Raw genomic sequence first — 27,639 nt, 5'->3', positions numbered from 1 at the left:
TTATTGAGCTCATTTTACAGCAGCAGTACAACAGCAGCAGCAGCAGAACTAAGCAGCCTTTTCCAAAACTGGTGCCATCCAGGCGGTGGTGGCGGCTTCCAGGTCAGCCTTTATCAACCGTGGGTTCCCAGATGTTGTTGGAGTACCACTCCCATCATCCCTGGCTGCTGTCCTCACTGGCTATGGATGATGGGAGTTGTAGTCAAACAACATCTGTGAACCCAACAGTTGAGAAAAGCTACTCCAGATGATGATGGCTATTCACAAGGGAATGTGGTACGTTGGAAAAGGTTTCCCACCCTTGTCCTAACGTAGCAGGGATGGAGAACCTTCTTCTACCTTAGGGAAGCACTCCTTTCTGGTCAGATTTCTGAGGGCCTCACAACAAGGTGAAAGTGGACGGAGCAACAAAGGTCAATTTTACAGTAGCTGAGTTTCTACACACACACACGCCTCCTTTCTTCCAAACCACGAGGACCTCTGTATTGTCCATTCAGACAAGCAAGAGGCATAATCAGAGTTCAAGGACACATTCCAGCCTGATGCAAGGCTAATGAGGAGACTGTGGCTATGGCCTCAGAAGATTCCTAAGAGCCAGGTCAGTTTTTGGACTACAACTCTCATCATCCCTAGCTAGCAACACCAGTGTTCAGGGATGAAGGGAACTGTAGTACAAAAGCAGCTGGAGACCCAAGTTTGGGGGAAAATGGGGCTAGATAGATCGGGAAGGCCAAATTGGTGTTCCCCACCCCTGGCTGTAATGCCAATTTTGGAGTCTCTCTCACTGAAGCGCCTGTCTCTTTCAGGTAATGTAGACAAATCTTAAAATGACAGCAACCTTGCATTGCTAGCAAACACACACACACACACACACACACACACAGGTTCCTGCCATAATGATTCCAGCTGCTTTATGCCTTTGCATGGATTAAGTTGTTAGGTGAAATTCCTGAAACAACTAATGGCGTAACAGTGGCATTATCAATCTTAATCTTATAATACAAGCCCACATGAAGCACAGCCAACGGGGTGGGGGGTGGAGGACTTACTGGTTGTGTTGTCATAAACATAAATGGATTCCTTCTTCGTGGAGTCAACCCCAAGGAAGGCCTTGTAATTATTGTCTTCGTACCAGTTGAGAGAGATTATTCTGGAACCACCTCCCTCTGGGTAGCCACAGAGAAGATCAGATAAAGAACTCATCAGCTGCCATAAGGACACAGGCTCCCCATCTCTCAGAAGTGGCTGTAGGGTCGATAAAAGGTCCTGAACACTTGGCCTACGTGCCAGCTGCAGTGAAACAAAGCACTTTTTAAATGAATAGTTATACTAAGAACAGAAAGGAATAATAAAGCTGAACAATATGCCCACTGCAGCAAACTTGCCCTCTTCTAGGCTTTTTGCTTTTTAAAAAGTAACAAACACTGCTCCTGCTCTCTTCTACTCTAATTAAGGACATCTTTGGCTATGCCCCTCTTAAATACAAAAAAGGTGTTGAACTGGTATTATGATGTTTGAAAGAAGTACCAAGCTGCACTGAAGCAAGATGCAGGTTTGATGAGGAACGTGAAGACTAAAGATAGTCACATTACTAAGGGCTGCTTGTTAATCATCATCAAGTGGGCAAAGGAATCTGTAGACCAAACCCAAAAGGAGGTTTGGAAGTCAGGCAAGGTATATAACAGCAGAGAATGAGCTGCAACAGCTTCCTCATACATGGAGACAAAGAGCAGCATATTATCAGATGTCCTATATAGGTTCTGGATATATCAGATTAGAGATCCTCATTAGTCAATCTGAAGCTGGATTCAGAAATGTAGGTTGTACTGTGGACTTCACCACTTCAAACTTCAGATGGGGAAAACCATTTTGGAATTCTACCTCATGTGAAAATAATGTGCTCAAATGAAAAGCTAGTGCACATCAGGGGGTAAGATTCTAGCCTCTTCCTCTTCCTGCTGAGCTAGCTTTTTAGTTGCAGGTTTGTTTAACATAGAGGAATATGCAATCAGTTACCAGGACACTGAAGGTGCAGATTTGTATAATGCATGGTTTCTTAATAAGTCACAGGCAGTCAGAAGAAGCATTAAGGAAAACCAGTGGGTGAAATTATTAAACTGCCCAAGCAGTTGGCATGTTTAAATTCACTGCATAAGTATGCCTGCCTGTGTCCAATGCAAGTTCCTTACAAGTTCCTTACTCAATTTTTATGCCAGTTGCGCTCATTTTCCTACCCCACAATGCTAAAGTGTTACCTCTTGCACGGCTTGGGACACATTAGAAAGCACTCGTCCCCACATTAGTAGATCAGCACCTTGAGCATTGCCGTCTAACACAGTGGGAAGCTGTAAAAGAAGAAAAGTGAATGCTGGTGAGACATGACCAGTATCTACCTAAATGCTTTCAGAGTCAGGAGCTAGCTTGTGCTGGCCTCCTAGGCTGTGTTTCCAAACCTCCAATGCCTCGGTCATCCGAGTTGCCCTTTTCCAACTCTCTACAAGAAGACAATGCCATTTCTCTAATCAGGGAAAATACCCCCTTAGGGCCAGCCCTACTACAAGGAAACATCCTCAGGCAAAAAATGATGAAGAGTAAGAAATAGATCTGTATGGCCTGCCCTGTGCTTCCTAAGCTAACCTGCTGTACTTGGCCCGAGTGGAGGAAGTTTCAAGGTAAGATGCAATTGTCCGTCCCGTCAGGTTGTGTACATGGAATGGGGGGTGGCTCCACCTTGTCCTTCATCTCAGGCAGCAAAATGGTTTGGGTTGGTCCTGAACACCCTAACACACCCTGAACACAAAATTCATTCAGGCTCAAGTAACCATGACTTCTTGTTGTTTAATCTCAACCACAGAATTCCTAGGATCATCATCACGAAGAACTTAAGGTAAGAGCTGTTCAATAATGGAACAGACTCCCTCAGAAGGTGGTGGACTCTCCTTTGCTGGAGGTTTTAAAGCAGAGGTTGGTATGTCTATCTGTCATGAATATTTTAGTTGTGATTCCTGCACTGACAGAGATTATCCTCAGGGTCCCTTCCAACTCCACAATTCTATGATTCTATCAACGATGCAATGCCTAGGGAAAGCACGATGCCTTTCCATATGTCCTAATGTTTCCTGACTTGGAAACATTTTAGATTTTACTTGGAAATCTACAGAATTCCTAGGATTTGCATACAATGCCTAGACCGATCAGTTTTCATTTGACTTTGTTTAGTACATTATCTAATACCATCCACGAATGGACAACATTCTGCAGAGTATCTAAAGTTTGTACTTTGTAGCACATGCATATTCATCAAATCTCATGGTTTACAAGCAGGTTACTGATTTCTACAAGGGGCCGCTTTCAGCGTAGGATGCCAACTCATAGCCCTGATTTTGCCACTGTCCCAAAACATGCACCACTACTGCTTCTGTTTACCGACCATTAAGCCAGCAAGCAATATGTGATGAACCCAGGATAACAGCAGCAGGACCGTGATCAGATGATTGAGTTTGTTATGGAAAGCAATGGGAACAAACCCGATTCCATGCTTGCCACCCAACGATATAGCTATCCTATTATGGGACAAGCATTTCTAGATGTGGCAAAGTGGATTGGACCCTGTGGTGCTGGCCAAGATCTTGCAACATCTGAAAGACTTCCACTTCTTTTCCTGGATGTGCAAGAAGAAAGCATGAGCGGTGTTGCTTTTGTTCCCACCCTGCAGGCTGTGAGGAATCACATATTCCAAACATGATCCACTCCCTTTTTACCCTGCGGGTATCGGTATCGTCTTTCTGGCTTGCTGAAATTATTTCAGAATGCATCAGTCTGTGGCATCACACATACCATAGATTACAAGGGAGGCCTCTCTAGTATTCATGGCCTGTCACCTTATGAGAAAGTCCAGTCAGACCAGGAAATTTTGCGGTGAGTGATTTTGCAGGGCGAACAAGGAATTTTAAGAATTTGCCTAATCCATATTGCTCTCTGTTCATTTCCTTGCTCTGTCACACACTCCCACACTCCCACCAGTGATTGGATTAGTTAAAATATTCAACCATCCTTTAGAATTTGATTTTTCATGTGACCACAGCTAGAGGCAGCAACACTCCTGAATGTCAGTTACTGGAAAACACAGGAGGGGAGACTGCTCTTCTGCTCATATCCTGCTTGCTGGACACTGTGAGAACAGGATGCAGGATTAGTTGGGCCTTTGGCCTGATCCAGCAGACTCTATTTATGTTCATATAATGAGGTATATAGTATAAGGCTTGGTATAAGGCAGCTTCCAAAATGACTGAAGAGTTGAGGAGATGACCAAATTGCGAGCTTATTCTGAGGCCCACCAGTATCTGTGGTCAATTTCTTCACAGTAGCTCTGTCGATGCCCTGCCTATCTTACCTCAGAGGTTAAAGATAGGAAATCAATGCCAGAATTACCTTCAAACCATAACAATGAATTCCCTTCCAGGGGGCAACAATTGCTCACCCGAGTGTAGGCTGAGGTAAACTCTGACACCAGAGTATTTGCTTTGCAGGCAAAGTTCAGATTTCATATCCTTGGGGCAGAGTTGTAAAGAGCCCTAAATCAGATTGAAAGTTGAAAAGGTTTGTGCGGGGACTAGCTATTCTGCTGAAGGCATCATTCCTTGCAGGCAGCAGACTAACACAGAATGGGAGAAAAGCACAGATCACTCTCAGGCTGTCAGGGACCTGACAAATTGACAGTTTTACGGTGCACACATGCTGGTATTTATAACCTGTCGTGTACAGTGAACAGGAACGCCTGTAACCCAAACAGCCCCGAGCTACTGTTGATGTTTTCTCTGTAGCCTCTGAAGGCAGAACGATGGAGAGATCATTAAGACTCTGCTATGCCTTTCGCTCACCTGAAAAGTTTTGCAACTCACAATGACATCCAACATAAACATGAAAGCGGTCCTGTGGATATGTTTTGCTCTGCCCTCCTCACATTCTGCCTGGGCCTCCACATAGCAGCCTTGGCTGATTCCCACTGCCCACATTTTCCGTCCCTGGTACTAGTCTGCTGAACACTTCTGGAGGAAATCTGAAGAATGTGCTGACTCTGACATTTGTAAACACAGCCTTTCCTCCTTCAGCTCTACCCTTTGCTTTGCCAGAAAGAAAACACACACACACAACTGTACTATTCTCTCTGTGTGAATGTGTAGTGAACACTCCAGTCATTTAACCTTCTCCCCAAATCTTCCCCTTCACCCCCACATCAATCTGCTGACAAGATCTTGCAAACTTTTCCCAAGGAAAAGATCTAGCAGAAATCCCCCTCCATCCCCCTTCTGACTCCTTACTGACAGGGGCTTCATACTGCAATTGGCGGGCAATTTTTCTGTGTGTGCATTTCATGCATTCACTTCCATTCATTTCTGTTTTTACAGTCATGGATATTCACTGCTGTCTGCTGTTTGCTGTCCACAAAAGCCCATGCCCAAGTGGGCGAAAGTTAACAGAATGCCTCTGCTGCATTGTAACTGTTTTGTCCCTTTGCAAAATGGTTAGAGTGTTGAACATGGGAAGGCTGAGTTGCACACAGGTGAGGAGCAAACAGAAGTAGGGGCTGTTATCATTAGAGGCCACCGACTAAAACATCATTCATCACACGCAACAAACCACTCGCTTAAAAAGAAAAAGCTCTAACAAGCTTCCATGCCAGAAGTAGCTGCCAAAGTATAACAGGTTATTTTTACTCATTGGATTTTCCACAGAAAGAGGAAATCCGGATTAAAAGTTTTCTGAAGGTATGAGCTATTGTATTGATGATTACAACAACATCACACAAAGACACTGCAAAAAACTTGTGTGTGTAAGCAACATCAGTTCCACAATAGTCACATCTGGATGCACCCTGGCTCTTCCGCAAACTGCAAACCCACCCTAACTATTCATTCCATCAGCCCAACTTTCATTCCTTCTCTGTCTCCCACCTGTAGTTTTGCAGCTCTTGCCCTACCCTGTTCTCTCTCTCTCTCTCTCTCTCTCTCTCTCTCTCTCTCAATGTTTAATTCCCCCTTCTTAAGAAAACCCTTAAGGGTTTAACCACATATCATCTTTCAGATACGTCGCACACCAAACCTCCTTGAATTCAAGGTATGAAGGAAAGGCTGGCGGCAGGCGGGGGTGGCGGCGGGGGCAACCCACATCAACCACAATTACATCAGCAGATATACATGAAGGGGCAATTAAGATATCATGGCGGTGTGCACATGTGCATTTTTCAGCAGGCCATCCCGTTCACATATAAAGAAGGGGGAAGGGGAGTGTCTTATGTTAACTGTAAAAGAAAGGGAGGTACTGAACCCTTCCCCCTTCCGTTCTTTACCTCCCCACAGTCTAATGAGTAAAAATAACCCGCAGAAACTGCTGGCATGGAAGTTTGTTAGTGCATTTTTAGTGAGCAGTTTGTTACATGTGTGGCACTCAATTCCCAGCAATCTGAACAAATCACAGCTCCTAGGATCCTTTGGGGGCAGCCATGTGCATTAACAGTATGGGGTGGATGCCCGCACAACCCCAGGGCTCATCCATACTTCATTTTGTGCCACAAGTTCTAGGTACAGCTATGGGATTTCTAGGTCCATGTCCAAGCGGATTTATTTATTTATTTATTGTCCCACCGCTTTCCCAGGGAAAACCTAGTATGAGCAAAATTCCGGTTTTCAACCACAAATGCTGCTAAACCGCACCTTGACAGCTCATGAGAGCAAGGCATGTTCAAGGATACCAAAGATAAAACTCTGGCAGAATCTCAAGTGTGAAATGAAGGGCAAACAAACAAAAATGTCTCATGGAAAGGGACTAAGTGTAAGAGATGTCATAAATGAATTCAAAATGGCAACAACCTACTATCAAGTAGTCTAGAGTTATACAAAAGTTTAAGCAATTAAAATGAAATGATAGCAAACCAAGCAGTTCTTATGGAATCACAGAATGGTAGAGCTGGAAGGGACCACAAGGGTCTTCAAATCCAACCGCCTGCAATGCAGGACTCCTTTCCCCAATGTGGGGTTCAAACCGACTGAGCTATTGATCTCCTGCCCTGCAGGAAAATGCTGCAGGATGGCATGCACCTGTTCAGGACTCCAGCCAGTCAGCCGTGCCCGCTTCCAAGATAGCCATTCCTTTCCACAGGAATCCTTAACCAGGATCCCATAGGACCCCCGCCATGGCGCTGGGCCACAGGTATAGCATACCTAAGGTTCCTTTTTCTCAGAGACCAGCAACGTAACGACATCTAATCATTTTACATCTTCCTCTGGGACAAATACAGCAGCAGCACTACTATCCAAGCAACAAGAATTTTGAAAAACAAGACAAACGTAACCATATATAAAAAGATCAGTCTTTGGCAGCTAGTACTCACCAAATGGAAAAGCTTGAAAAAGTCTGTGTTGGCGTACAAAGAGTCCTCGACCTTCTGCAGGTCCTCCTGGGAAAGGGCACACATTGCCTGGTACACAGCTTGGAAGCCCCCTGGACTGCTGAAGATAATGAAGCGATTCAGCAGGGCCTGGCTACAGGCAATATCTTTCAGAGTCAACTCTGGGACGCCAAAGGCAAACTGTAGGCAAAAGACAAACCATACAAGATTAGAACCCCCCAACCTTGGAGGATGGGAAGTCCGCCAAAAAATTATAATCTGGCACAATATTTGGACTGTTTGATTATCATATAATTTGTATAATTTGGAATGTTTAATGTGGTCTTATTGGATTGTTTAAATAGAAAACAATAAATATTATTATTTTAAAAAAGACAAACCATACGTATTCTTTATCAATGTGGAGAATCGCTGTCAGTTCGCGTCAGTGCACAGCTCAGACCTTTATTTATTTGTATTTGTTTTCAATACTTATATACTGCCCAACAACAAAAGTTCTCCAGGAGGTTCTGTATTGGGACCTGTGGTGTTGTTTTTTTAAACTTGTCCTTAAACTAGTGCCATTTTTCTAGATAAAAAGTTGCCGGAACGCAGCATGAACACCTCCCTCATTCTCTTAGAATGGCAATGGCGCCCACCTGAGAGGTGCCAGAACTGAGTTCCAGCGAGTTCTGGCTGGGGGGGGGGAATAGCCCTGCTCTTATGGATTTAGAAGTGAACGGTGAAGTGGCCAGGTTTGCTGACTATACTAAATTGTTCAGGGCCATCAAAACAAAATGAGATTGTGAAGAGCTCCGAAAGAACCTCTTCAAACTGAGCAAATGGGGGGGGGGAATGGCAGATGCAATTCAATGTAAGCATGTGTTGCAAGTTGAGGCAAAAATAAAATAAAATTTCACATATAAGCTCATGGGGTTTGAATTGGCATTGACAGACCAGGAATGGGGCCTTGGGGTTGTAGTGGATAGCTTGATGAGGACCCAGTGTGTGGCAGCAGTGAAAAAGGCAAATTCCATGCCTGGAATCATTAGGAGAAGAACTGAAAATAAAACTGCCCATCTCATAACGGCATTATACAAATCTGTGGTGTGACCTTATTTGGAATACTGTGTGCAGTTCTGGCCACCCCTCACCTCAAAAAGGATATTGCAGTGTTGGAAAGGGCTCAGAACGGCCCTTTGAACAAAATGATTGAGGGGATGCAGCAACTCCCCTATAAATAAAGGTTGGAACTTTGTAGCTTATAGACAAAAGGCAGGTAGGAGTCAATGTGATAGAATTTATAAAATTCATGGCGTTGAGACATCTGCTCCACTTCCCAGTGGGGAGGACTTGCGGTGGACCACGTGGCCACCCACTCCCCTCTGGGGGCAGGGGCAGAGTCCCTTATCACCCAGAGGTCCCAGCCTCGTCATAGAACCACCCAGCCAATCAGCTGGCTGAGGGGGCATGGCCGGGACCCATTTAAACCAAGGCTTGATCCAGAGAACTTCCTTCTGGTGTGCTTCCTTGATCTCCCGCCCACCCTCCCTATTTTCAGGTTCTCGAAATTGGCCTTGCTATGGACCTTGGTTGGTCGCCATTGAGGGGCCTGGTAGGAATTTTTCCACTTGGCAAATTGGCTTGGGCCATTTGGTTTTCGCCTACCTCATAGCAATCATCACAACTTTGTAAGGTTTGGCGGTTAGGCATTGGTTGATCTTATGATGGGGAGGTGAGCTTGTCGCCATCACCTGCCCCTCCAAGCAGATTCTGTTAAAGGAATCTGGGATGTGCGGATCTTGTCCAAAGCCCGGGGTGGGGCTAGGACCATGCCACGACCCCGTCGGGAACCCAGGGGAGCTCGAGTTTGTTTGCGCCAACGGTGCTCCCCCTACTGGTGGTTGACCCTTACAGGACTCCCTGCATGACAGGCAGGAGTCAGATATAGTCAAGTCAATTCCAATGCCTAAGCCAATACCGCTCACATTCTGTAACCAATAAAGTTGTGGCCTAAATTTGCCCAATAACATTAACCTAATATCTGTGTCCTTGTGTCTCATTCATCAACGAGGGGGTGGCCTCGGCGTCTCAACATGCAAAGTGCATGGGTAACTTTTCATGAAACTGAATGTTCGAATATTCAGGACAGATAAAACAATGTTCTTCTTAATGCAGTGCATAGTTAAACTATGGAACTCACTCACACGGTAATGGCCATCAACCTAGATGGCTTTAAAAGAGAATAAGGCAAATTCATGGAGAAGAGGACTGTCAAAAGCTACTAGCCATGATGGCTGTGCTCTGCCTCCACAGTTGGAGTCAGGAATGCTTCTTAATACCAATTGCTAGGAACCACAGGAGGGAAGAACATTCTTGTGCATGAATTCTGCTTGTGGGTTTCCCACAGATATCTGGTTGGCCACTGTGGTAACAAGAGGCTGGAGCAGATGGGCTTTATGCAGCAGGCTCTTCTTTTACAAGTAAAAATAAAACAAAACCATAAGTACAATATGAAAATAAGCCTAAAACAGAATAAAAACAGCAGCAGAGGGCTGTGTACACACACATTAGCTGCGATCCATATCTATTCCTGTAGTTTTTTTTAGGAAATGCGATGTTTTGATACATTTACCCCTCCCCAAAAAGCTTTTAAACCAAAAAGAGAAAAAAACAACGTAGCTACTATTTAAGCCAATTACGCGCACACAGTCTGAGAATGACCTATCTGTCGTTAAAGTCTGTACAATGGAGCTTAAAGGTACTAAAAATATATTTCAGGTTAAGAAGCTTGGGAAAATAAAAGGGTCTGGCACCTGGTCCCCTGCCCAAATGATTACTGCAGCCAGTATAAATTATGTAGAATAGCAAACATTGCAGGATAAATGGTGCATAATAAAATAAATGATGCAAGTATGCATAATTTTCAGTGTCTGTACAGGTCATAGACTATTGTTGCAGAATTTGTATTACTTTTGGCTAAGATTTATTATTATTTTTAATGCGTAATTTGGATGAAACCCGAGCAGCTATCTTTTAGATTGCTGGGGGGCGGGCGGAATGGCACTAACAATTATTGTTTTACTGTTGGTTTTTCTCTATGATGTTTTTATTTCCTGAAATAATTTGCAGCTGCTGTGATTGTCATAAATACACTTTGTAGAACAGCAGGATAAAAAGCACTGAGATCAATAATAAATAACATCTGTGTTCCCCATGATGGATGGGCCAAGGACATCAGAAAACAACCTTGTGTTAGGACACAGAAATGAAAACAAGATTATACATCGGCTTACTGAAATTAACCACAAACCCATAAGATGTCCTTTATGTGCAGAAGCTTCATCAAACAGAGGCCCAATTCAGAAAATGTCCCAGAAGAGCAGAGTTAGAAAAATATTACACCTCTCCATACAGTTTTCCTGGTAGTTCTGACTACAGCCAACCTCCCACCCCCCCACACACCATTTTTCTTCTGGGAGTCAAAAGCTGCCTGTTATCTGCCCTGCAGCCTCAAAGCAGCAGTTGAGAAATACATTCCAGTAATTTTATCAGCGTGCCATTGTTCACCGAGCACTTTCGAGATGATGAACAAAATATTTTCTCAGTTAGGTGGCCTCTAGATTAGGTTTAGCTTTCATGAGCAAGTGTGTGTCATTTCCTGCACTCCCAGGGTGCTGTGAGGTCAGCGCTTCAGCTGTGCTCAACCCTTTGCAGAAAAAAGAGGTTCAGATGCTCATAAACAGGCCTTAGTTTGACCAGTATCCTCTTTTCATTCTCCAGAATGGCATTTAAACAGGGGGAGCTGAACAGGATATATGATTAACAGTGGGCAAAGCAGCATCAAAGCATCCCATAGTAATGACATCCGTTCACAAAGCGTAGCTCCAAGAGCAGCTTCTGGTCAACTGGAAACAGGAAGTTGCTTTGCAACTAGAAATGTGCACTGTACATTCAGATGCATTTCCAGATGAACACCGGACAGTCTTAAAAATTGAATTGCAGATGGCATGGCTTTGCTGCTACAGAATGGGGGGGCAGGAATACAGGACTGAATGACGGCATGCTCCCTCTTACATGAAAAACACTGCACAAAGAAAGCTAGGCATCAGGGAGAAGGGTTCTAGCCTACCCGCACCCCTGGCATACTAATTTTCTATCTTTGGGGATTTTCACATGAGACTATTGAAACATGCCACCTCCTCACCCCATCTTTAGACTACGCTGCAGTCCGTGAAAATGTTTATTACTCGGATGGCTGACTGCGTGTAGATGAGCCCTAAGAATCACAATGGAGATCTGCAGACCTGGGTCAGCAGGGCCACTTTGACAAGGGAATGGGATGTAGGTTAGTGTATACTCTGTATTAATGGGGGTTCACACTCATTAGTGTGTACAAGCACACTCTGATAAATTATGATCAAGAACTCCGCTTCACTATTCAGGTGCTGAAATCTGTTTGATTTTTAGCCAAGTAAGCACCCTTACAAGAATACATGATGAGATGGCCAACATGCTATTCTTAGGAGATCTCAACTGCAGTTTCTTTAATGGGGTGTTAAGACTGTCTTGCCATTGAACACCCTGGTGTCTTGGTATTTTCAACACCCATCAAAAGAAGACTGGTGAGTGCCCAAAGTCACCAACACTGGGCCCTGCAGTATTTGTTATTTGTTAAAATAAAAGAGCGGGAGAGATAGGATTTTATTTCACTGAAACCACTTGTGCTGGTAAAGACTGCTGGCTTTCACATCACATAGAACCTAACTTTTTTTCCCCAGGCTGTCAGGGGTAAAAATAAAATAAAATGCTTTCTTCTGTGCAATTCAGAGAGCTGCCAGGGAGCTTCCTACAGCTCTGGTCAGAACCCAATCAGCTGAACAATCCAGCGAATGATCATGCAAGCCACCTACAATTTTCAAAACCCCAAAGGAGTGAAAAGTGAAAAGCAAGCTCATTAATTCTATCTCCTGCTGGCCACAAACAGCCACACACATTTCCCAGATTTGGGCATTGTACAGCAAAAATGAAAAAAGGGGGAAAATAAAGAAAAAGGGATTGTGCCCAGACAGCTGGAGTCCTTCCCTCCTTCTCCCTGCACTCTCACGCGGTCAGAAAGGCTTTCGTTCCAGAGATCTGATTCAGCCGGCCTCATTCAAAAGCGCAACATTCTTCTCACAGCTCCCAAGCCACAAGGACAGAAGGGGGCAATGAGAGCCTGGACTGAATCACATACAAACTATCTGTGAGGAGGAAATGCTGGGAGATAACCTGGGATTGCAATTTTCCACCAAAGGATTTTTTTGGCCGAAGTGCTATTATTTTGGTGAGCATTCAAGACAAGAGATCTGTCATCCGAGGGTCCAGTCTATTCACCTGGAACAATGCCCTGACAATGCCCTTCCACCTCTGCCCTCACTGACATCAGGAGTGGTGGATTCTCAACATTCCTACAACATGGGCATTGGGGTCCCATTCACACTTCTATTGAGATAAAGTGATGCATAGACAACCACAGAGGGAGCCCAAGCCAGGTCTAGTCATGGATGAAAATTTCCTTACTGGGCATGTATCCATGACTGAGCATCAGCCTCTGCAGGCCTCAAAAGCAATAAAGGCAACTTCTGGTAATACTTGTGCCTTAGTCATGGATTGCTTTGGAAGAATGGCCAAGTATTATGTCTCATTACCAAACCAATGGTTAAAGATTTGCTGCAAACAAGGATGTGAAACCAATAGGGTAGTTTAAGGTGGCCATGACTATATTCAAGCTAAGTCTATAGCTTTTCAGTTGCTCAGCAGCAGCTGCCATTTGAACTGTAGACTGAGCAGGCATACATGTCACCTGCTGGTCAAAGTCTTTCCCACTGCTAAGATGTATTTTACTTTGTTTAAATTACAGCAATTATTTCTGCATTTGCATCCACACATATAAATTAGCATGTGCAAATTTTATACAAGCTTTTACCCTCTCTTGTGGGGGGACACAGTTCCTCTTTTGTGGCAATGCATTTCCTCTTAAGTGATCGCCTATAAACTATTGTTTAAACAGTGTCTGCAAACCATAGCTTGTGTTCCCTGTGGCTGCGTAAACATCTGCTCTGACCAGCCACATGACTGAGGCATGGCTAAAACATTTTCTCCATCCGCTCAGCTTGTACAGTGAAAAACAGGTCTCCTACACACACCTTTTGGGGGGCGGAGAACAAAAATAGGCAAGATAAGCTAAATTTTATGGGCTTCTACTATACATCTGGGATCTTAACCAGGGTTAAGAGAACAGCAACTGGTTAGCACTAACCATGGTCAAATCTTAGAGTCAACTGATTTATTGGGTTGTCAGATATGGGCTCTTTTATTCTTGAGGCTACCTATAAAGTGAGATAGGCTGCTTTAGGGACAACATAACACAGTCCTACATATCTTATTAAAAACATTATCCTGCATGCCCCCCCCTTTTTTTTTGGCTGCCTGAAGCCTATAGGAGAGATGCTGCTCCATGTACCACCTTTTTCCCAGATGACAGGAGTGATGGTCAGGGACTGAGTCTTTTCCATTATGGCATCTGCTCTTCCAATGAAGGCCCACCTTGGGTCCCTGTTCCTTCATTTTTGAGGACTGGTGAAGGTGTTCTTACTCCAGGAGGCAATTCATTAATGATCTGTAGGTGTTCTTTGACATTTATAACTTATTCCGCAGTATAGTTGCATAAACCGTTGCTGGCTGTCAGGATCATGGGATCATAGGAAGGTGTCTTATACAGTCAGACCACTGGCCCACCTAGCGCAGTATTTTCTATCCTGACTAGCAGCAGTGCTAAATGGGTTTCAGGTGGGTGTCCTTTGCAGCCCTACCTGGAGATGCCAAGGACTGAACCTGGAAATTTCTGCATGCAAGGAAGATGCTCAACCAGAGAGCTACAGCCCTTCGTTTCAGAGCTTTTGTTTCTAGTTTTTTCATTCAAGGTGGTTGGTTTTTAATCAATTTTAATTGCTTTTAAAATTGTGTTATTTTATTGCCTATGCATTGCCTTAAGAACACCAAACTGGGAGGGGTGGCTAACACCCCAGAGGACAGGATCACACTTCAAAACGACCTTGACAGATTAGAGAACTGGGCAAAAACAAACAAAATGAATTTTAATAGGGAGAAATGTAAAGTATTACACTTGGGCAAAAAAAATGAGAGGCACAAATACAAGATGGGTGACACCTGGCTTGAGAGCAGTACATGTGAAAAGGATCTAGGAGTCTTGGTTGACCACAAACTTGACATGAGCCAACAGTGTGACGCGGCAGCTAAAAAAGCCAATGCAATTCTGGGCTGCATCAATAGGAGTATAGCATCTAGATCAAGGGAAGTAATAGTGCCACTGTATTCTGCTCTGGTCAGACCACACCTGGAGTACTGTGTCCAGTTCTGGGCACCACAATTCAAGAAGGACACTGACAAACTGGAACGTGTCCAGAGGAGGGCAACCAAAATGGTCAAAGGCCTGGAAACGATGCCTTATGAGGAACGGCTAAGGGAGCTGGGCATGTTTAGCCTGGAGAAGAGGAGGTTAAGGGGTGATATGATAGCCATGTTCAAATATATAAAAGGATGTCACATAGAGGAGGGAGAAAGGTTGTTTTCTGCTGCTCCAGAGAAGTGGACACGGAGCAATGGATCCAAACTACAAGAAAGAAGATTCCACCTAAACATTAGGAAGAACTTCCTGACAGTAAGAGCTGTTCGACAGTGGAATTTGCTGCCAAGGAGTGTGGTGGAGTCTCCTACTTTGGAGGTCTTTAAGCAGAGGCTTGACAACCATATGTCAGGAGTGCTCTGATGGTGTTTCCTGCTTGGCAGGGGGTTGGACTCGATGGCCCTTGTGGTCTCTTCCAACTCTATGATTCTATGATTCTATGATTCTATGATTCTATGAACCTATGGGTACTGACAGCAGAAAAATACTGTAAGAATATTAACATGAGTGCGTTTGCTGCAATATTTACAAGACTCACCTGTTCAGGTCTCACTTGAGCATTCATCAGGTGGTGAACCACCATGTCAGGAAGACGCGCATCTTCACGCAGAAACTTAGTTAGGTTCTCCCCATTTTTCAGGATGTCCTGGATTCGTATTCCTCTTCCTGTGTGAAGAAGACAAAAAGGACAAGAGGCCTATTAAGAGTTGGTGCACCATGGTGGCTTTAAGAAAGCCAGTACAGTGGTTGAGCTTGAGCTAGAACCACAAATTTATTCCATGGCTTTAAGGAAACCATTGTTTCTGACTCTTGGGCCCACACCCAACTCCACTGGCCAACCTCACAAGATTGTGGTAAAAAAATTGTGAGATAATGCATGCCAAGGGCTTTGAAGGTTGCGTAGACACTATACCTTTAAAACACATTTAAAGCACACCCTCAAAGAATTCTGGGAACGGTAGTTTGTTAAGGGTTGCTGGGAATTGTAACTCTGGGAAGGGTAAAACTACAGTGCCCAGAATTCTTTGAGGGGAAAATGTACTTTAAAGGCAAGGGGTTTTTTTGAGCAGGAACTTGGAGGGCACTGAGTTCCCTTACCTTCTAAAAATTAATTAATTTTATGTTTGGGGCAGAGGCTGAAATAGATATACACCAGGCATAGGCAAACTTGGCCCTCCAGATGTTTTGGGACTACAACTCCCATCATCCTTAGCTAACAGGACCAGTGGTCAGGGATAATGGGAGTTGTAGTCCCCAAACATCTGGAGGGCCGAGTTTGCCTGTGCCTGATATACACCCAATTCCTGAGCCAAAAAAATCTGTAATCAATAAAGTTGTGCCCGTTTCTAATCCAAATCATTGTCTGCTTGAGGTTATTAATCACATTTTACATTTAGCCACTGCCCCCCCCCTCTCTCTCTCTCTCTGTGTGTGTGTGTGTGTGTGTGGTACTGGGCCTGCAACAAACAAACAAACAACTTTCATGGTGAGTTCCCCCACCTTTCACCCCAGAAAATATTGCCTATTACAATATTATTTAAAGAAGATACAACTGAGAAGTTACAACTGAGGAGTTGAGACATACATAGAACAAAAGTAATCTAGATAGAGATTAATTCCCCAGAGCTGTTGCTCTATTTCTCTGCCTGCATTAGACACCAGCTTTGTCTAAAAACACTAGTACTCGAACTAGTGGGGTTGGGTCCCCTTGGGAGAAAGTGGGACACCCAAAAGGGGAGATAAGATGCTGAGACAGCCTTTCTTCTTCCCATCAGCCAAGGTGTGGGTGACACATGCCCTCTAGCAGAGGATCAACACTGAATCATGTGGGGCTGACAGCTCCCTCAATTGCCCCATCATTCTCCGCCAAATTTGGAAGAAACGTCTGCTTTGTTCCAACGGTGCTTCCTGATACGCCGTTTTAGGAAGCGCCAGAAACGTTTTGCTCTATTCCGCTGCCTAATGCCAATGCAGGCCCTATCCACATCGAAATCGCTGCACAGCAGGAACCATGTGAGAATTGCTCCACACTCGTACTAGGCAGTGCTGGATTGGGAGAGAGGCAGGAGGTAGAGTAAGTTTGAAATGGAGGGCAGGGGGTGAACTTAAGAAGTTTGGGAAATACTGGCCTAAAAGAAGTGCATTCATTTAAAAACAAACAGCGTTTAAGACTCTTTATTTTATTTTTAAAAAGGTGCCTGAATGTGAAATGACAGTTGTATTGCACATTACACAAGAGACTTGGCATTTGGACCACGCTTGTTTATTTTTCTGAATGTTGAATGGGGTTGGCGTGCTCATAAAATGCAGACCTGGGATTTCAAAGAATGGAAGAAAGTTCCAAAAAAAAGGCCTGGAGTGTGGCCCTGGAACTGTGAGCTTCAAAGCTCTTGAGTGTTTTGTAGTTTGGTGTGTGTGTGTGTGTGTGTGTGTGTGTGTGTGTTTTCAGTCACTTACTCAAGGAGAAATGGTTTTGTAATCTCTTTCTTCAGTTCACCTCCCAAAGACCTGTTTCCTTGTAGGGAGTCCCGAATTCCTCCAATTAGTTTCTCATGACCAGGGCTGGATTAATCATTATGCTAAGTAAACTACAGAGTAGACTTCTCCCAATCAAGCAGGAGAACCTGCTGTGGCCTAATTTTCTAGGAGCTTTCCTAGGGGCCTACTCCTTGCAATTCTTCAAAAACCTGCAAAAAAAATACGCTCAGAATATCTGCATCTGCTCTCTCATCAGACTGGACAGAGGTAAGCAGCCACAATCTCTGACAGAACTGAAAGATTAGTAAGAATCTGTTTGCACTGTTATTTTCACCATTGAACATAAGCCTGCAAGTGGGCTAAGAACCTCTTTAACAAGAAAAGCATGTCCTTAGGGAACGGTTGACCAGACATGGACTTTGTGCTGGTGCTCAACCAACTCATGAAGGCCTATGCAATTTGTGACCCACCAAGCAGAATGCAGCTCACCAGCTGTACCTACCCAGGGGTGAAACTAGGCTTTATTTCACCTGGGTCAAAGACCCAGTTTGGCACTCCCTGCATGCACTTTTGCTTACGCACACACACAGACGCTGGGAGCCTCAGTGGCTCCCCTCTGGAGGCTTCATCCGGGGCAAAAACACCCATCTAGCTCCCCACCCTCTGGTAGCTATGACACTGAACCACCTACCCTTTTTTTTGCAGACCCTGCAGGCAGCATAAAGGTGAGGCTTGCCAAGTGCTCTTTGGCTTGATGAGTTACAATGGGGTCTCCTGTAACCTGCATTGTGACAGCGTGCTGTAGAGTTGTCTGGACTTGATGTGTCACTGACCCAGAAAATCTAACTTGTGGATGAAAGCTGCAATCCTGTGCAACTGGAATAGGGAGCCTGCAGCCCTCCAGACTCAATGCCCATCAACCCCAGCCAGCATAGTCAAAGTCAGATATCATGGGAGTTGCAGTTCTACCACAGCTGGAGAGCCTCAATTTCCCCATCTCTGCTACATACATACACACACACACACCAACCAACCTAAGCCCAATAGCTGTGTATAGAATTGAACCGAAAAGAAATTACTGTGTCTATTGACCAAATGAGTGAATGGATTACTGCTGTATTTGCACAAGCTGTTGGCACAGATGAAGGGGAGTGGAAGGGTCTCAGGTTAAGAGCACAGGAGGTCAGGAAGTGTAGGAAGTTTGGCTCAAAAACACCGGGGTGGGGGTGGGGACCAGACTTTCACCACTGACCGAGAGGCAAAGTCAAGCCCAAGTAAGAATCTGAGCCCACGTGAATTGTGGAAGCTGGGAGCTGAGACAGGCAGGTGGATATGATAGCAGATGGGAAGGGAAGCAGCAGAGACCAGAGGCACCTGGAGTGAGGGACTGGGAGTCTCATTACTGTGTCACTGGCAAAAACTGCAGGTTAATCAAGTTGAAAATGTGTGACCGCTGCTTATCTTCTGAGCAAGGAAATAATTAACAGCTTTTCTCCAAATGACAGAGAACTATTATTACCTGCAATCCTTTCGGGATTTGTCCTCATGGTTTCCATAAACTGGGTCATGGAGCGTAGTTCTTCCCAGAGTCGGCCCAGTTCTGTTGCGTGTGCATTCAGCAATAGTTCTTGAGCATCTTTGTACACTCTTGCTAAACTGAAGGAGGTGGGGGAGCAGGAGGAGGAGAAAGGCTGCTTAGCATGGATTGCTACATTTCCCAAAGGAGGTCCCCATATCATGGCAGCAGGCAGCATTGCTGGGCACATGTGTGGAGAAAGTAATCACAGCAGCCAGTTGCCTTTCCCACCAGACTGGAGCCCTCTAACCTGCAGGTGAGCTGTGCTACGCCTTTCTACTTATGCCCACCAACAGGGCTATGGAAAAAATATGACATATAACCCTGAAGACAAGATAGTACCCCCTCCTTACATTTACAAGCAGGGTGACTGGACAAGCAGTTGACTCTTAACTTCAACCCTGGTGATGGGGCTGTGTCCTTCACCTGACCCCATTACCATGATGGTCCTATCCACACCATAAAATCAAAAGAGATTAAAACCACATTCTCCATCAGCCCCAAAGAATCCTGGGGACAGAGCTACAGTCTCAACACCCTTAAACTACAGTTCCCAAGATCCTTTGGGGGAGGCCATGTGATTTAAATGTATGCTGTGTACACAGTCGTACATATATTTATAACCTGCCCTTCGTCTAAATCACAGAGTGGGCAGCAACAATATTTAAAGTCACTGATAAAAAAAACAATAAGAAAAATAAGCCTATGTCACATGAGTTCTACCTAGCCTCTTATTGAACAACACAAAATTGGGTCACACTCTGTGAGCTCATCAGGGGGTTGTTTTTCATGCAGTAATATATAAGAGGCAACGTTAGGGAGCACAGAAACACAGGAAGGTGCCTTATACAGAATCAGAGCATGGCTCAACTAGCTAAGTATTGTCCACACTGACTGACTGTGGTTCTCCAGGGTTTTAGACAGGGGACATTCTCTGTCTAATTTTGCGGTTCAAAGTTAATTGGCCCATTCCCCTGGAGATGCTGAAGACTGAGCCGCCAGGAACTTTCTGCAAACACCCTACCACTGAGTTACGGCCCTCAGCTACAATTTCACAGTAGAACATGGAAGCCTATAACATGGGCAGATTTCTCTCCCTCCCCAAGATGCAAGAGTCGCTGTCAGCTTACATAGAATTATTGTAGTTTGATACGACACCTGGAGACTCTCCACGGGTTGGGCTTTTGAAGCAAGGGTTGTTCATGTTACAGAAGATGCCCTGTAGCCACGGCAAAGTTCCTGCAGAGGGCATCGCCTTGTTTGGGAAGTGACCTTGATATGAGAAACAAAAAAGGAGGAAATAAACATAGCTAAAACTGCTTACATAGATACTAACCAACTGAGCTATCCGGTGGCATATTAGATTAAGGCACATCAGTTTTATTAAAAGGTTAATTGGAAGAGCACAACCTTCCCCAACATGGCCCCTCCAGATGTTTTGGACCAGGCATAGACAAACTCGGCCCTCCAGATGTTTTGGAACTACAACTCCCATCATCCCTGACCACTGGTCCCGTTAGCTAGGGATGATAGGAGTTGTAGTCCCAAAACATCTGGAGGGTCGAGTTTGCCTATGCCTGTTTTGGACAATTCCCATTGACTCAGCTGTGTTAACTGGGGCTGATGGGAGTTGTAGTCCAACACATCTGGAAGGCACCAAGTTGGGGAAGGCTGACCTACCATTCTTTGATTTATGCGATTGATTGATTGATTGATTGATTGATTGATTGATTGAATATCTACCCTGCCCCCTCTCAAAGGAGCCCATTCTGTGATCACCACCACCACTTAATTCCTGCACATGATAAGCTAGCATGCCAGAGCTAAAGTTTCTGATATGTGCCATCTCTATAAGATTGGCGTCTATTTATTTTTGAATGAGGGGATTTTTCAAAAATATGAAGTTCCACACTTGCACTATGAACCTGGACAGATCAGGCACCATTCTGTGGCATGCTTTTCCTACACATATGAATTTATTTTAACTCTGACTTCAATAAAATTATAGTGAGTGCCCCTTTCATTTCAGTGGGAGCATAGTGAAGTCAATGCTGTATGGTTCTTAGATCCAAAATGGATTTTGGTGGAAGGGGAAATATTCCAGTGTTTTTCTACATTGTGTTTGATTGAAAAGTTCAAATTTATATTCTCTTAAGTCTGAATATTTTTGCTTACCATGTACATTCTGTTTGATTTAGGAACTTTGGGGTGGGAGGGGGAGGCATAAAATTTGGTAAGTTGGTATTTAACATTGCTACCTTAACAACAAGGCAAGATTTAAGTTACTAAAAAGTATTCTGCAAAGTGAAATCTGAAAACATATCAAACTCAAAGTCAGCTCCAGTGGTTTGGAAAATCTTAGCTTTTGAAGTGACTAAAGATACAGGCAAAACAAATAAGAAGAATACAATGCTTAGGGGGAAGGGTGCTTTCTCTAGAATAGGGAAGTTTTTAATATCTAATGTTTTATTGTATCTTTAATATTTTGTTGGAAGCCGCCCAGAGTGGCTGGGGAAACCCAGCCAGATGGGCAGGGTATAAATTATTATTATTATTATGGTTCACTTCCACAAATAGTACATGGTTAAAAAATCAGATTGACATCTCCTTCCCTTTGATAACAAACCAGACTGCATTCTGACCATGGTCAATGACAATAGGCTGGTTAGTGAGCTCAGCTGGCATGTACTTTGCGCCAATTATGTGGAAGGGAACTCTTTCAGGCGCAAAGAGATGCAGTGACGAGGGTAAAACCACGACAGTAGATTAAATGGGCAGAAAGGGACAAGCGTAGGAGTCAAGGGCAAGATGATTCATCCACATTAATCCCCTAGACCTAGTGTACTGGTGCAATATTATGGGAGCTCTAGCAAAGTATGTAATTACTTCCATCAGCAAAGCTCAAAAACATTATATCATGCCCATTGTACTTTTCTAGTAAACATTTGCTATCAAGGCCCAAGCTACAGGCCATGGGAAGAGTGATAGGCTCCATCAACCTCAGTTTCCCCAGTAACAGATAGGCGATCGTAGGGAATCAGAGCAGGCATGGGGCAAATAAATTCCATCCTAATGATGCCACCTAACATGTTCTTTCAATATGGGGAGCTCCAGGTTGGTGGCACTCAACCCTGTCCCCACAACATACAGGACTGGCTCAAGATAAATGTTGTTGTATCTGCTTCCTTGCTTACCAGCAGGTAAAACAAGACCTAACTTGTAAGCATGTAACAGAAACCTAGGCCGCTTTGATTTACTCAAAGCCTAAGCAAGAAGCGTTGCATGCCAAAAGTTGTTTCCATTACCAATGATGCTCTTACATTCATGTTGGCGATAGAGTGGGTTGGCGCTCCTCAGCCAGACAAGGATAAGAAACAAGGACATAGGCCACACAAGTTCAACCAGAAGACGAAGCTGAAAAAAAGATGGATGAGTTAATGATGCAATCTGAAGACATTGTGACTTTCACCAATCACAGAAGTGTCTGATCAAACATGATTCTGCCATCCCAGTATACAATCAAGTATTAATATGTGGCTGCTTGCAGCTCCTTGGCTCCTCCCTGGGTCTTTTTGCTAGTACACTGAGCTAAGTTAAGCCAAGGTTTGGGCTTAGCATGTTGTCTGAATCCAGACTCATGGATAAGCTCTCTCTGCAGACTAACCATAAGCTGTAACCAAGGTTTGTTTTTGGTTTTAGCTTATATTTATTGTGGAGAGAGCTTAACCACAAACCAGGGTTTAGATGACATGCTAAACCTGGCTCAGATCAGCATGGTGCAACAGCAAAAAGGTCTGGGAAAGAACAAAGCAGCTGCAAGATCCACTCTGGAAGACTTGCACTAAGCGATGGTTTGGCTTAGCTTGATGGGAGAAAAAAGTCTCATAGACAGCTGGAAAGGCTGTTCAATAGCTCAGTCTTGAGTGACCGACCAATCCATGACACTGGAGTCTGCTCCATTAGGACAGATGGGACAATGCTCCATGAAACTCAGTCTTGATTCCTTCAAGCCCATCTGCCTTCTTACACATAACCAGTGCCTCTCCTTTGTCTTTGTTTTGCCATTGTAGATGTCAAAAGAAAGGAGGATGGGGACAAAAGGTAGAATGGCTTGGCCATGCCTGTCATGGGTTCTGGCTCCACTTCTCACTGGCTCTGGCTCAACCTACTGTTGGACTGCCTTCTGCCCCATCAATAAGCAACATTGACCCATGGAATTATAAAACCATTGTGAAAAATGCGGGTAGCTTCATTATGATGGCTCTTCACAAGCTTCATAATAAATTTTAAGTGTGCACCTTAAATATAAAACATGAACGGGAGAAACTGGCTGCTGAAAACATGTATATCTCTACAGGGTCATACTTCTCTACAGAAAGCCATACTTGGGTGCACTCCTTGTTTAGAGCATGCCTAGCACTAAACCTGTGTTTGTCACTGTATAATGCACAAGATGGCCCTCAATACATCATCACAAAAAAGCAGAAATGGCTTTGAAAAGGACTTTAGCTTAGAGCATCTGCTTTGCATGCAGAAGGTTTCAGGTTCAATCCCTGTCATCTTTAAGTAGATTTGACAGTGATTTGACTATAGGTATCATTGGTATATGTTTTCTAGCTTCCTACTGTAATATAAAGATGAAAATTGTGCCTGCATTTGAATACTTAGTGTGGAATTTACTATTTTCAATTGCTCATATGCAAACTGCATATTACTTAAAATGTGTAGCTACTGCCACCCTACCCTTCTGCTCCGAGTCACTAGGTAATAGATAGTTAAAGCAGATGAACGATTTGTCATCCTCATGGTTATGGTTTTCTACATCACTGGTTACTGCCTGTGGAGGGTGTGTGCAATGATTTCACACCACTATTAAATTACTGGAAGACATGATCATAGGGAAGCGATACTCTTCCCCATTTATATTAAATGAACAGAGCAAGCCTTATGACACACCGGAAAAGGAAGCGCTCTGCATTCCAAGCACTAGCTTGTCAAAGTACAGATATTTTTCTCACCAGCTTTATATATGTTGAGTTAAGCAAGTTCAGTTCTGTATACAAATATTATCTTTGCTCAAAAGTTGATAAGGATGCAGGTGTATAAGCTTTTAGAGCTATGCTGGCCTTACATAATCATTTCACCCCCTCATTCTTGAAGATTAAAAAGGTTATTATATTAACACTAGTCCGTTAAGGGTTAGAAAACAAATGAATATTCCACAAAAATAAAATAGTTCAGTGTCTGTCTTTGAGTAAAACTAGACATGACACTGACTGTGAATGCAACTGGATCTCACTACTGTTATTTTTGCTCCAGTCAACTCCTGGTTAGAATACTGAAATCTGCTCTACACGGGATTGCCCTTGAGGTATCCAGAAACTGCAAAATGCTGCCACAAGGTTCTTAACTGGAATAAGGATTTCAGAACATAATATGTCCATTTTTTGCCTGATCTATGTTGGTTGCCAACATGGTTTGTTTCTGGTGCTGGCTTTAACCTTTCAAACCCTAACTGACCTGGATATCTTATGGAGCACCTTATGTTCATCCCCACATCTAGCCTTGCTCCAGATCTGTCTACCATCTGACCATAGCTGTCAACTTTTCCCTTTTCTTGCAAGGAATCCTATTCGGAATAAGGGAATTTCCCTTAAAAAAAGGGAAACGTTGACAGCTATGCATCTGACCTATGTGGAAAGTAGTCGCAAGGATCAGGGCCTTCTCTGGTGGCTTCCATCTTGTCAAATGGCATTCCAGGAGAGACTCACCTAGCCCTGACGCTGAATGATTTTAAGTGTCTGCTTAAGATCTCTTTCTAAAATAAAGCTTCTAGCTGACTATTATTATTTTTTTTGGTCTTATTGAGGCTGTTCCTTGCCGGCATTTTTATTGCCGTTTTATGAGCTTTTGGTCTTGCTGTTTGTGGATTTTTTGTAGAATTGGGTCAAGTGCTGTTTCATTAAGACTTCTCCAATGTGTTATTGGTGTGCTTTTGCTTTATACATCATTATATATTTATTATTTTAAGCAGCAAGGTAAAAGAAAAGAAACGTTCACATTATTTCTTACGTGAAAAGAAGCCACAAAGTAGTTTGAGGGAATTAATACACAAAGCTGCCGTGACATTTGGCAAACCATATTCAGATCTTTGCCTCCCCACCGACACATAATGATAATTATTCATGCTGAGGTTATCTTGCTACACTGAATACCCACTAATTACCATCCTATGAGTTCCTTAACCACAACACTGAAAAGTTAGACCAGGCCTTGACTGACAAACAAACCACAGTGTAGAATAAGGTTACAATGCCACTGATGTGCTGCCATACATGGATGGTGGGTGGTGAGGTGAGCTGTCCTAGAATCATGGCCACCTGTCCACATTACTAGAGAGCAATCTGGGATCTTCTGGATGCAAAGTGTAAACTCCACCACTATGCATACTTACATGTTCAGCCCAATAGAATTTAGTAGCAATTATTTCCAAGTGTCCATCATATCAATAGCATAAGTATGCATTAGAGTTTTCTTCAATTCAAAACACACTTATTAAGGAGTAGGTCCCATTTAAGAATGTGGGACTTACTCATTAGCTATCATGGCAAAAGATTGTGCTGTTAGCCACTGTTTTAAGAACTAGTCAGTGCCTGCTGTCATGCTCAACAATCCCTCCCGCCTTATTATTATTGTTGTTGTTGTTGTTGTTATCATCACTTCACTTCAAACTATGATGAGATGGGCCCAGCAAGTCTCACACATAAATCAGATTTTTTTTAAAAAATTGCAGCAATGTTTGCCCGAGGCTTTCTAATCTCCTCCACCCCACCCCCTGGAAATGCCTCAGCAAGTGTTTTGAGTTTGGGAGCTTTGAATGAAAGGACCCAGATGTTCTAACTGGAGACAGAAATCCTTCTTCCCGATGCCTCAGGATGAAAAAAACAAAAGAGCAGTGTTTCAAATTGCCCCATTCAGAATCACTTCCTCTTCGCTGTGTTTCTCACGTACAGTAATTGGAATGCCCTCATATAATATAAACCTTGGAGGCTCTGGCGCTGTGAAAGGTGCTCTGAGCTTTCCCGCCTGATTCAGCAAAATGCCAGAACCCAGTGACTTTTCTGGATCAGATCCAGTATCTTAAAACATCTCAAGACACACAAAAAAGGTCATCTTGATGAAAAAATAAGGTCAAGGCCAGGAATTTGAAATGTTCTTTTTGAAGAGGGGAAAGGAGGGAGGTTAACAGCTTGAGGCTTCTTAGAAATGCTGCTTGTCAATGCTTTCCACACTGTATCACCAGGAAGCATGATCAGAAATCCTGAGAAGTCTTTACAAAAAAGAAAAGAAAAGAAAAGAAAAGAAAAGAAAAGAAAAGAAAAGAAAAGATGGCTCCCTTCCTTCTCCACTTTTCAAGTTTCAACTTTGTCATATATATATATATATATATATATATGTTTGTCCATGCCTTCCAAGCCCACACCCCAGCCCGCTAAATGATGCCACTCCACAAAATGAGAAATCTTTGGTTTAAGATTTTACTGAGCTTGAGACTAAACAATACTAAAAACAATCATTTTGCAGAATTCTAAGCTGCCATTGGACACCACTATTAAATACGTGTTGCCTAAATGAAATTTTGCATGGGAGATCCATTATTGCAGAGATGGGCAGAAAGTAGGCAAGATCAGCTCTCTGCGTGATTTGTAAGAGTTGGAAGGGGCCATGAGTCCGACCCCCTGCAATGCAGGAATCTTTTGTCCAATGTGGGGCTCAAACTCATGACCCTGAAATTAACAGTCTCATGCTCTACTGGCTGAGCCATCTTAGCTGAAGCACCAAGGATTTCCGATGTGCTGTTTTTAAAACAACAGCAACAACCTTTTCTTTCTATCTTTCCAATTAGGCTGCTGAAACGAAGGACTATTTTGGGTGGCAGGGGGTGCCTAAGAAAGGATCAGTTCTGGTACTGAAATCAAATTCCTGAGCATCTGTTCTGCTAACTTAATTGCAGGCCTTCTCCAAAATAGCCAAGTTTATTGGACACGTGGAGCTGACATACTGAGCCAGAACCTGCATTACCTAGTCCAGGACTGCTCTGCTCTGGCACTGATTGCTGCTCCAAGGTCTCAAACAGAGGTCTTTCCAAGCCCTGCTATTTAAGAGCTGTTGAAATTGGTGATGCCAAGGAATGACTCAATCCGGAATCTGCTATATATAAAGCAGAGATGGGAAACCTATGGCCCTATGGATGTTGTTGGACTCCCAGCTTCCGTCAGCCCCAACCAACATGGCCAAAAGGAAAAAGTAATGGGAGCTGAAATCTAACAGCATCTGAGAGAGGGGTGGCACAGGTCCCCCATCTCTGACCTAGGGCATGTGTTTGCTATAAAGCAACCCTCATTTTAACCCTGGCCTTCCTAGTTTCCTGACAACACCAGCTGTGGGAAGCTCATTATTAGCCGATTGCTCTCAATGGGGACCTGGATGCACATAAAAGAATGCCTATAGCTCAGTGACTCCCAAACATTTCTCCCTGTGGACCGCTTGGAAGTTGCTGAGAGTCTTGGCAGACCGTGGGATGATTTTGCTGCCTGTTGTAGCCATTGTAATGTGCTATTGCTAGATGCGCCGTGCTTTTCAATTGCTTCTTTTCTTATGTGTTGCGCTTTATTGTATTACCATTTGAATCCCACGCAATTAAAATCAATATGGATCTTCAATGTGAGG

The 27,639-nt window shown here is 43.7% G+C and overlaps 1 protein-coding gene across 2 annotated transcripts in view; it reads right to left on the bottom strand.

Annotated features, from left to right (window-relative positions):
- Positions 1–27,639, bottom strand: part of ABCA4 (ATP binding cassette subfamily A member 4) — a 97,227-nt gene that overhangs the window by 62,176 nt on the left and 7,412 nt on the right. For both annotated transcript variants that reach the window (XM_081194921.1, XM_081194922.1), the window contains exons 3-9: positions 22,230–22,323; positions 20,040–20,181; positions 18,853–18,989; positions 15,394–15,521; positions 7,391–7,588; positions 2,256–2,345; positions 1,050–1,290 (exon numbers count right to left, since the gene is read on the bottom strand). In XM_081194921.1, the coding sequence (XP_081051047.1) occupies positions 1,050–1,290; positions 2,256–2,345; positions 7,391–7,588; positions 15,394–15,521; positions 18,853–18,989; positions 20,040–20,181; positions 22,230–22,323 (1,030 nt within the window). The remainder of the gene's footprint in view (positions 1–1,049; positions 1,291–2,255; positions 2,346–7,390; positions 7,589–15,393; positions 15,522–18,852; positions 18,990–20,039; positions 20,182–22,229; positions 22,324–27,639) is intronic.

Source organism: Podarcis bocagei (assembly GCF_964188305.1).
Source record: "Podarcis bocagei genome assembly, chromosome: 5".
Classification (NCBI taxonomy): domain Eukaryota; kingdom Metazoa; phylum Chordata; class Lepidosauria; order Squamata; family Lacertidae; genus Podarcis; species Podarcis bocagei.
Note: the sequence above shows the minus strand (reverse complement) of the source record. Positions and strands in the feature narration are given on the sequence as shown.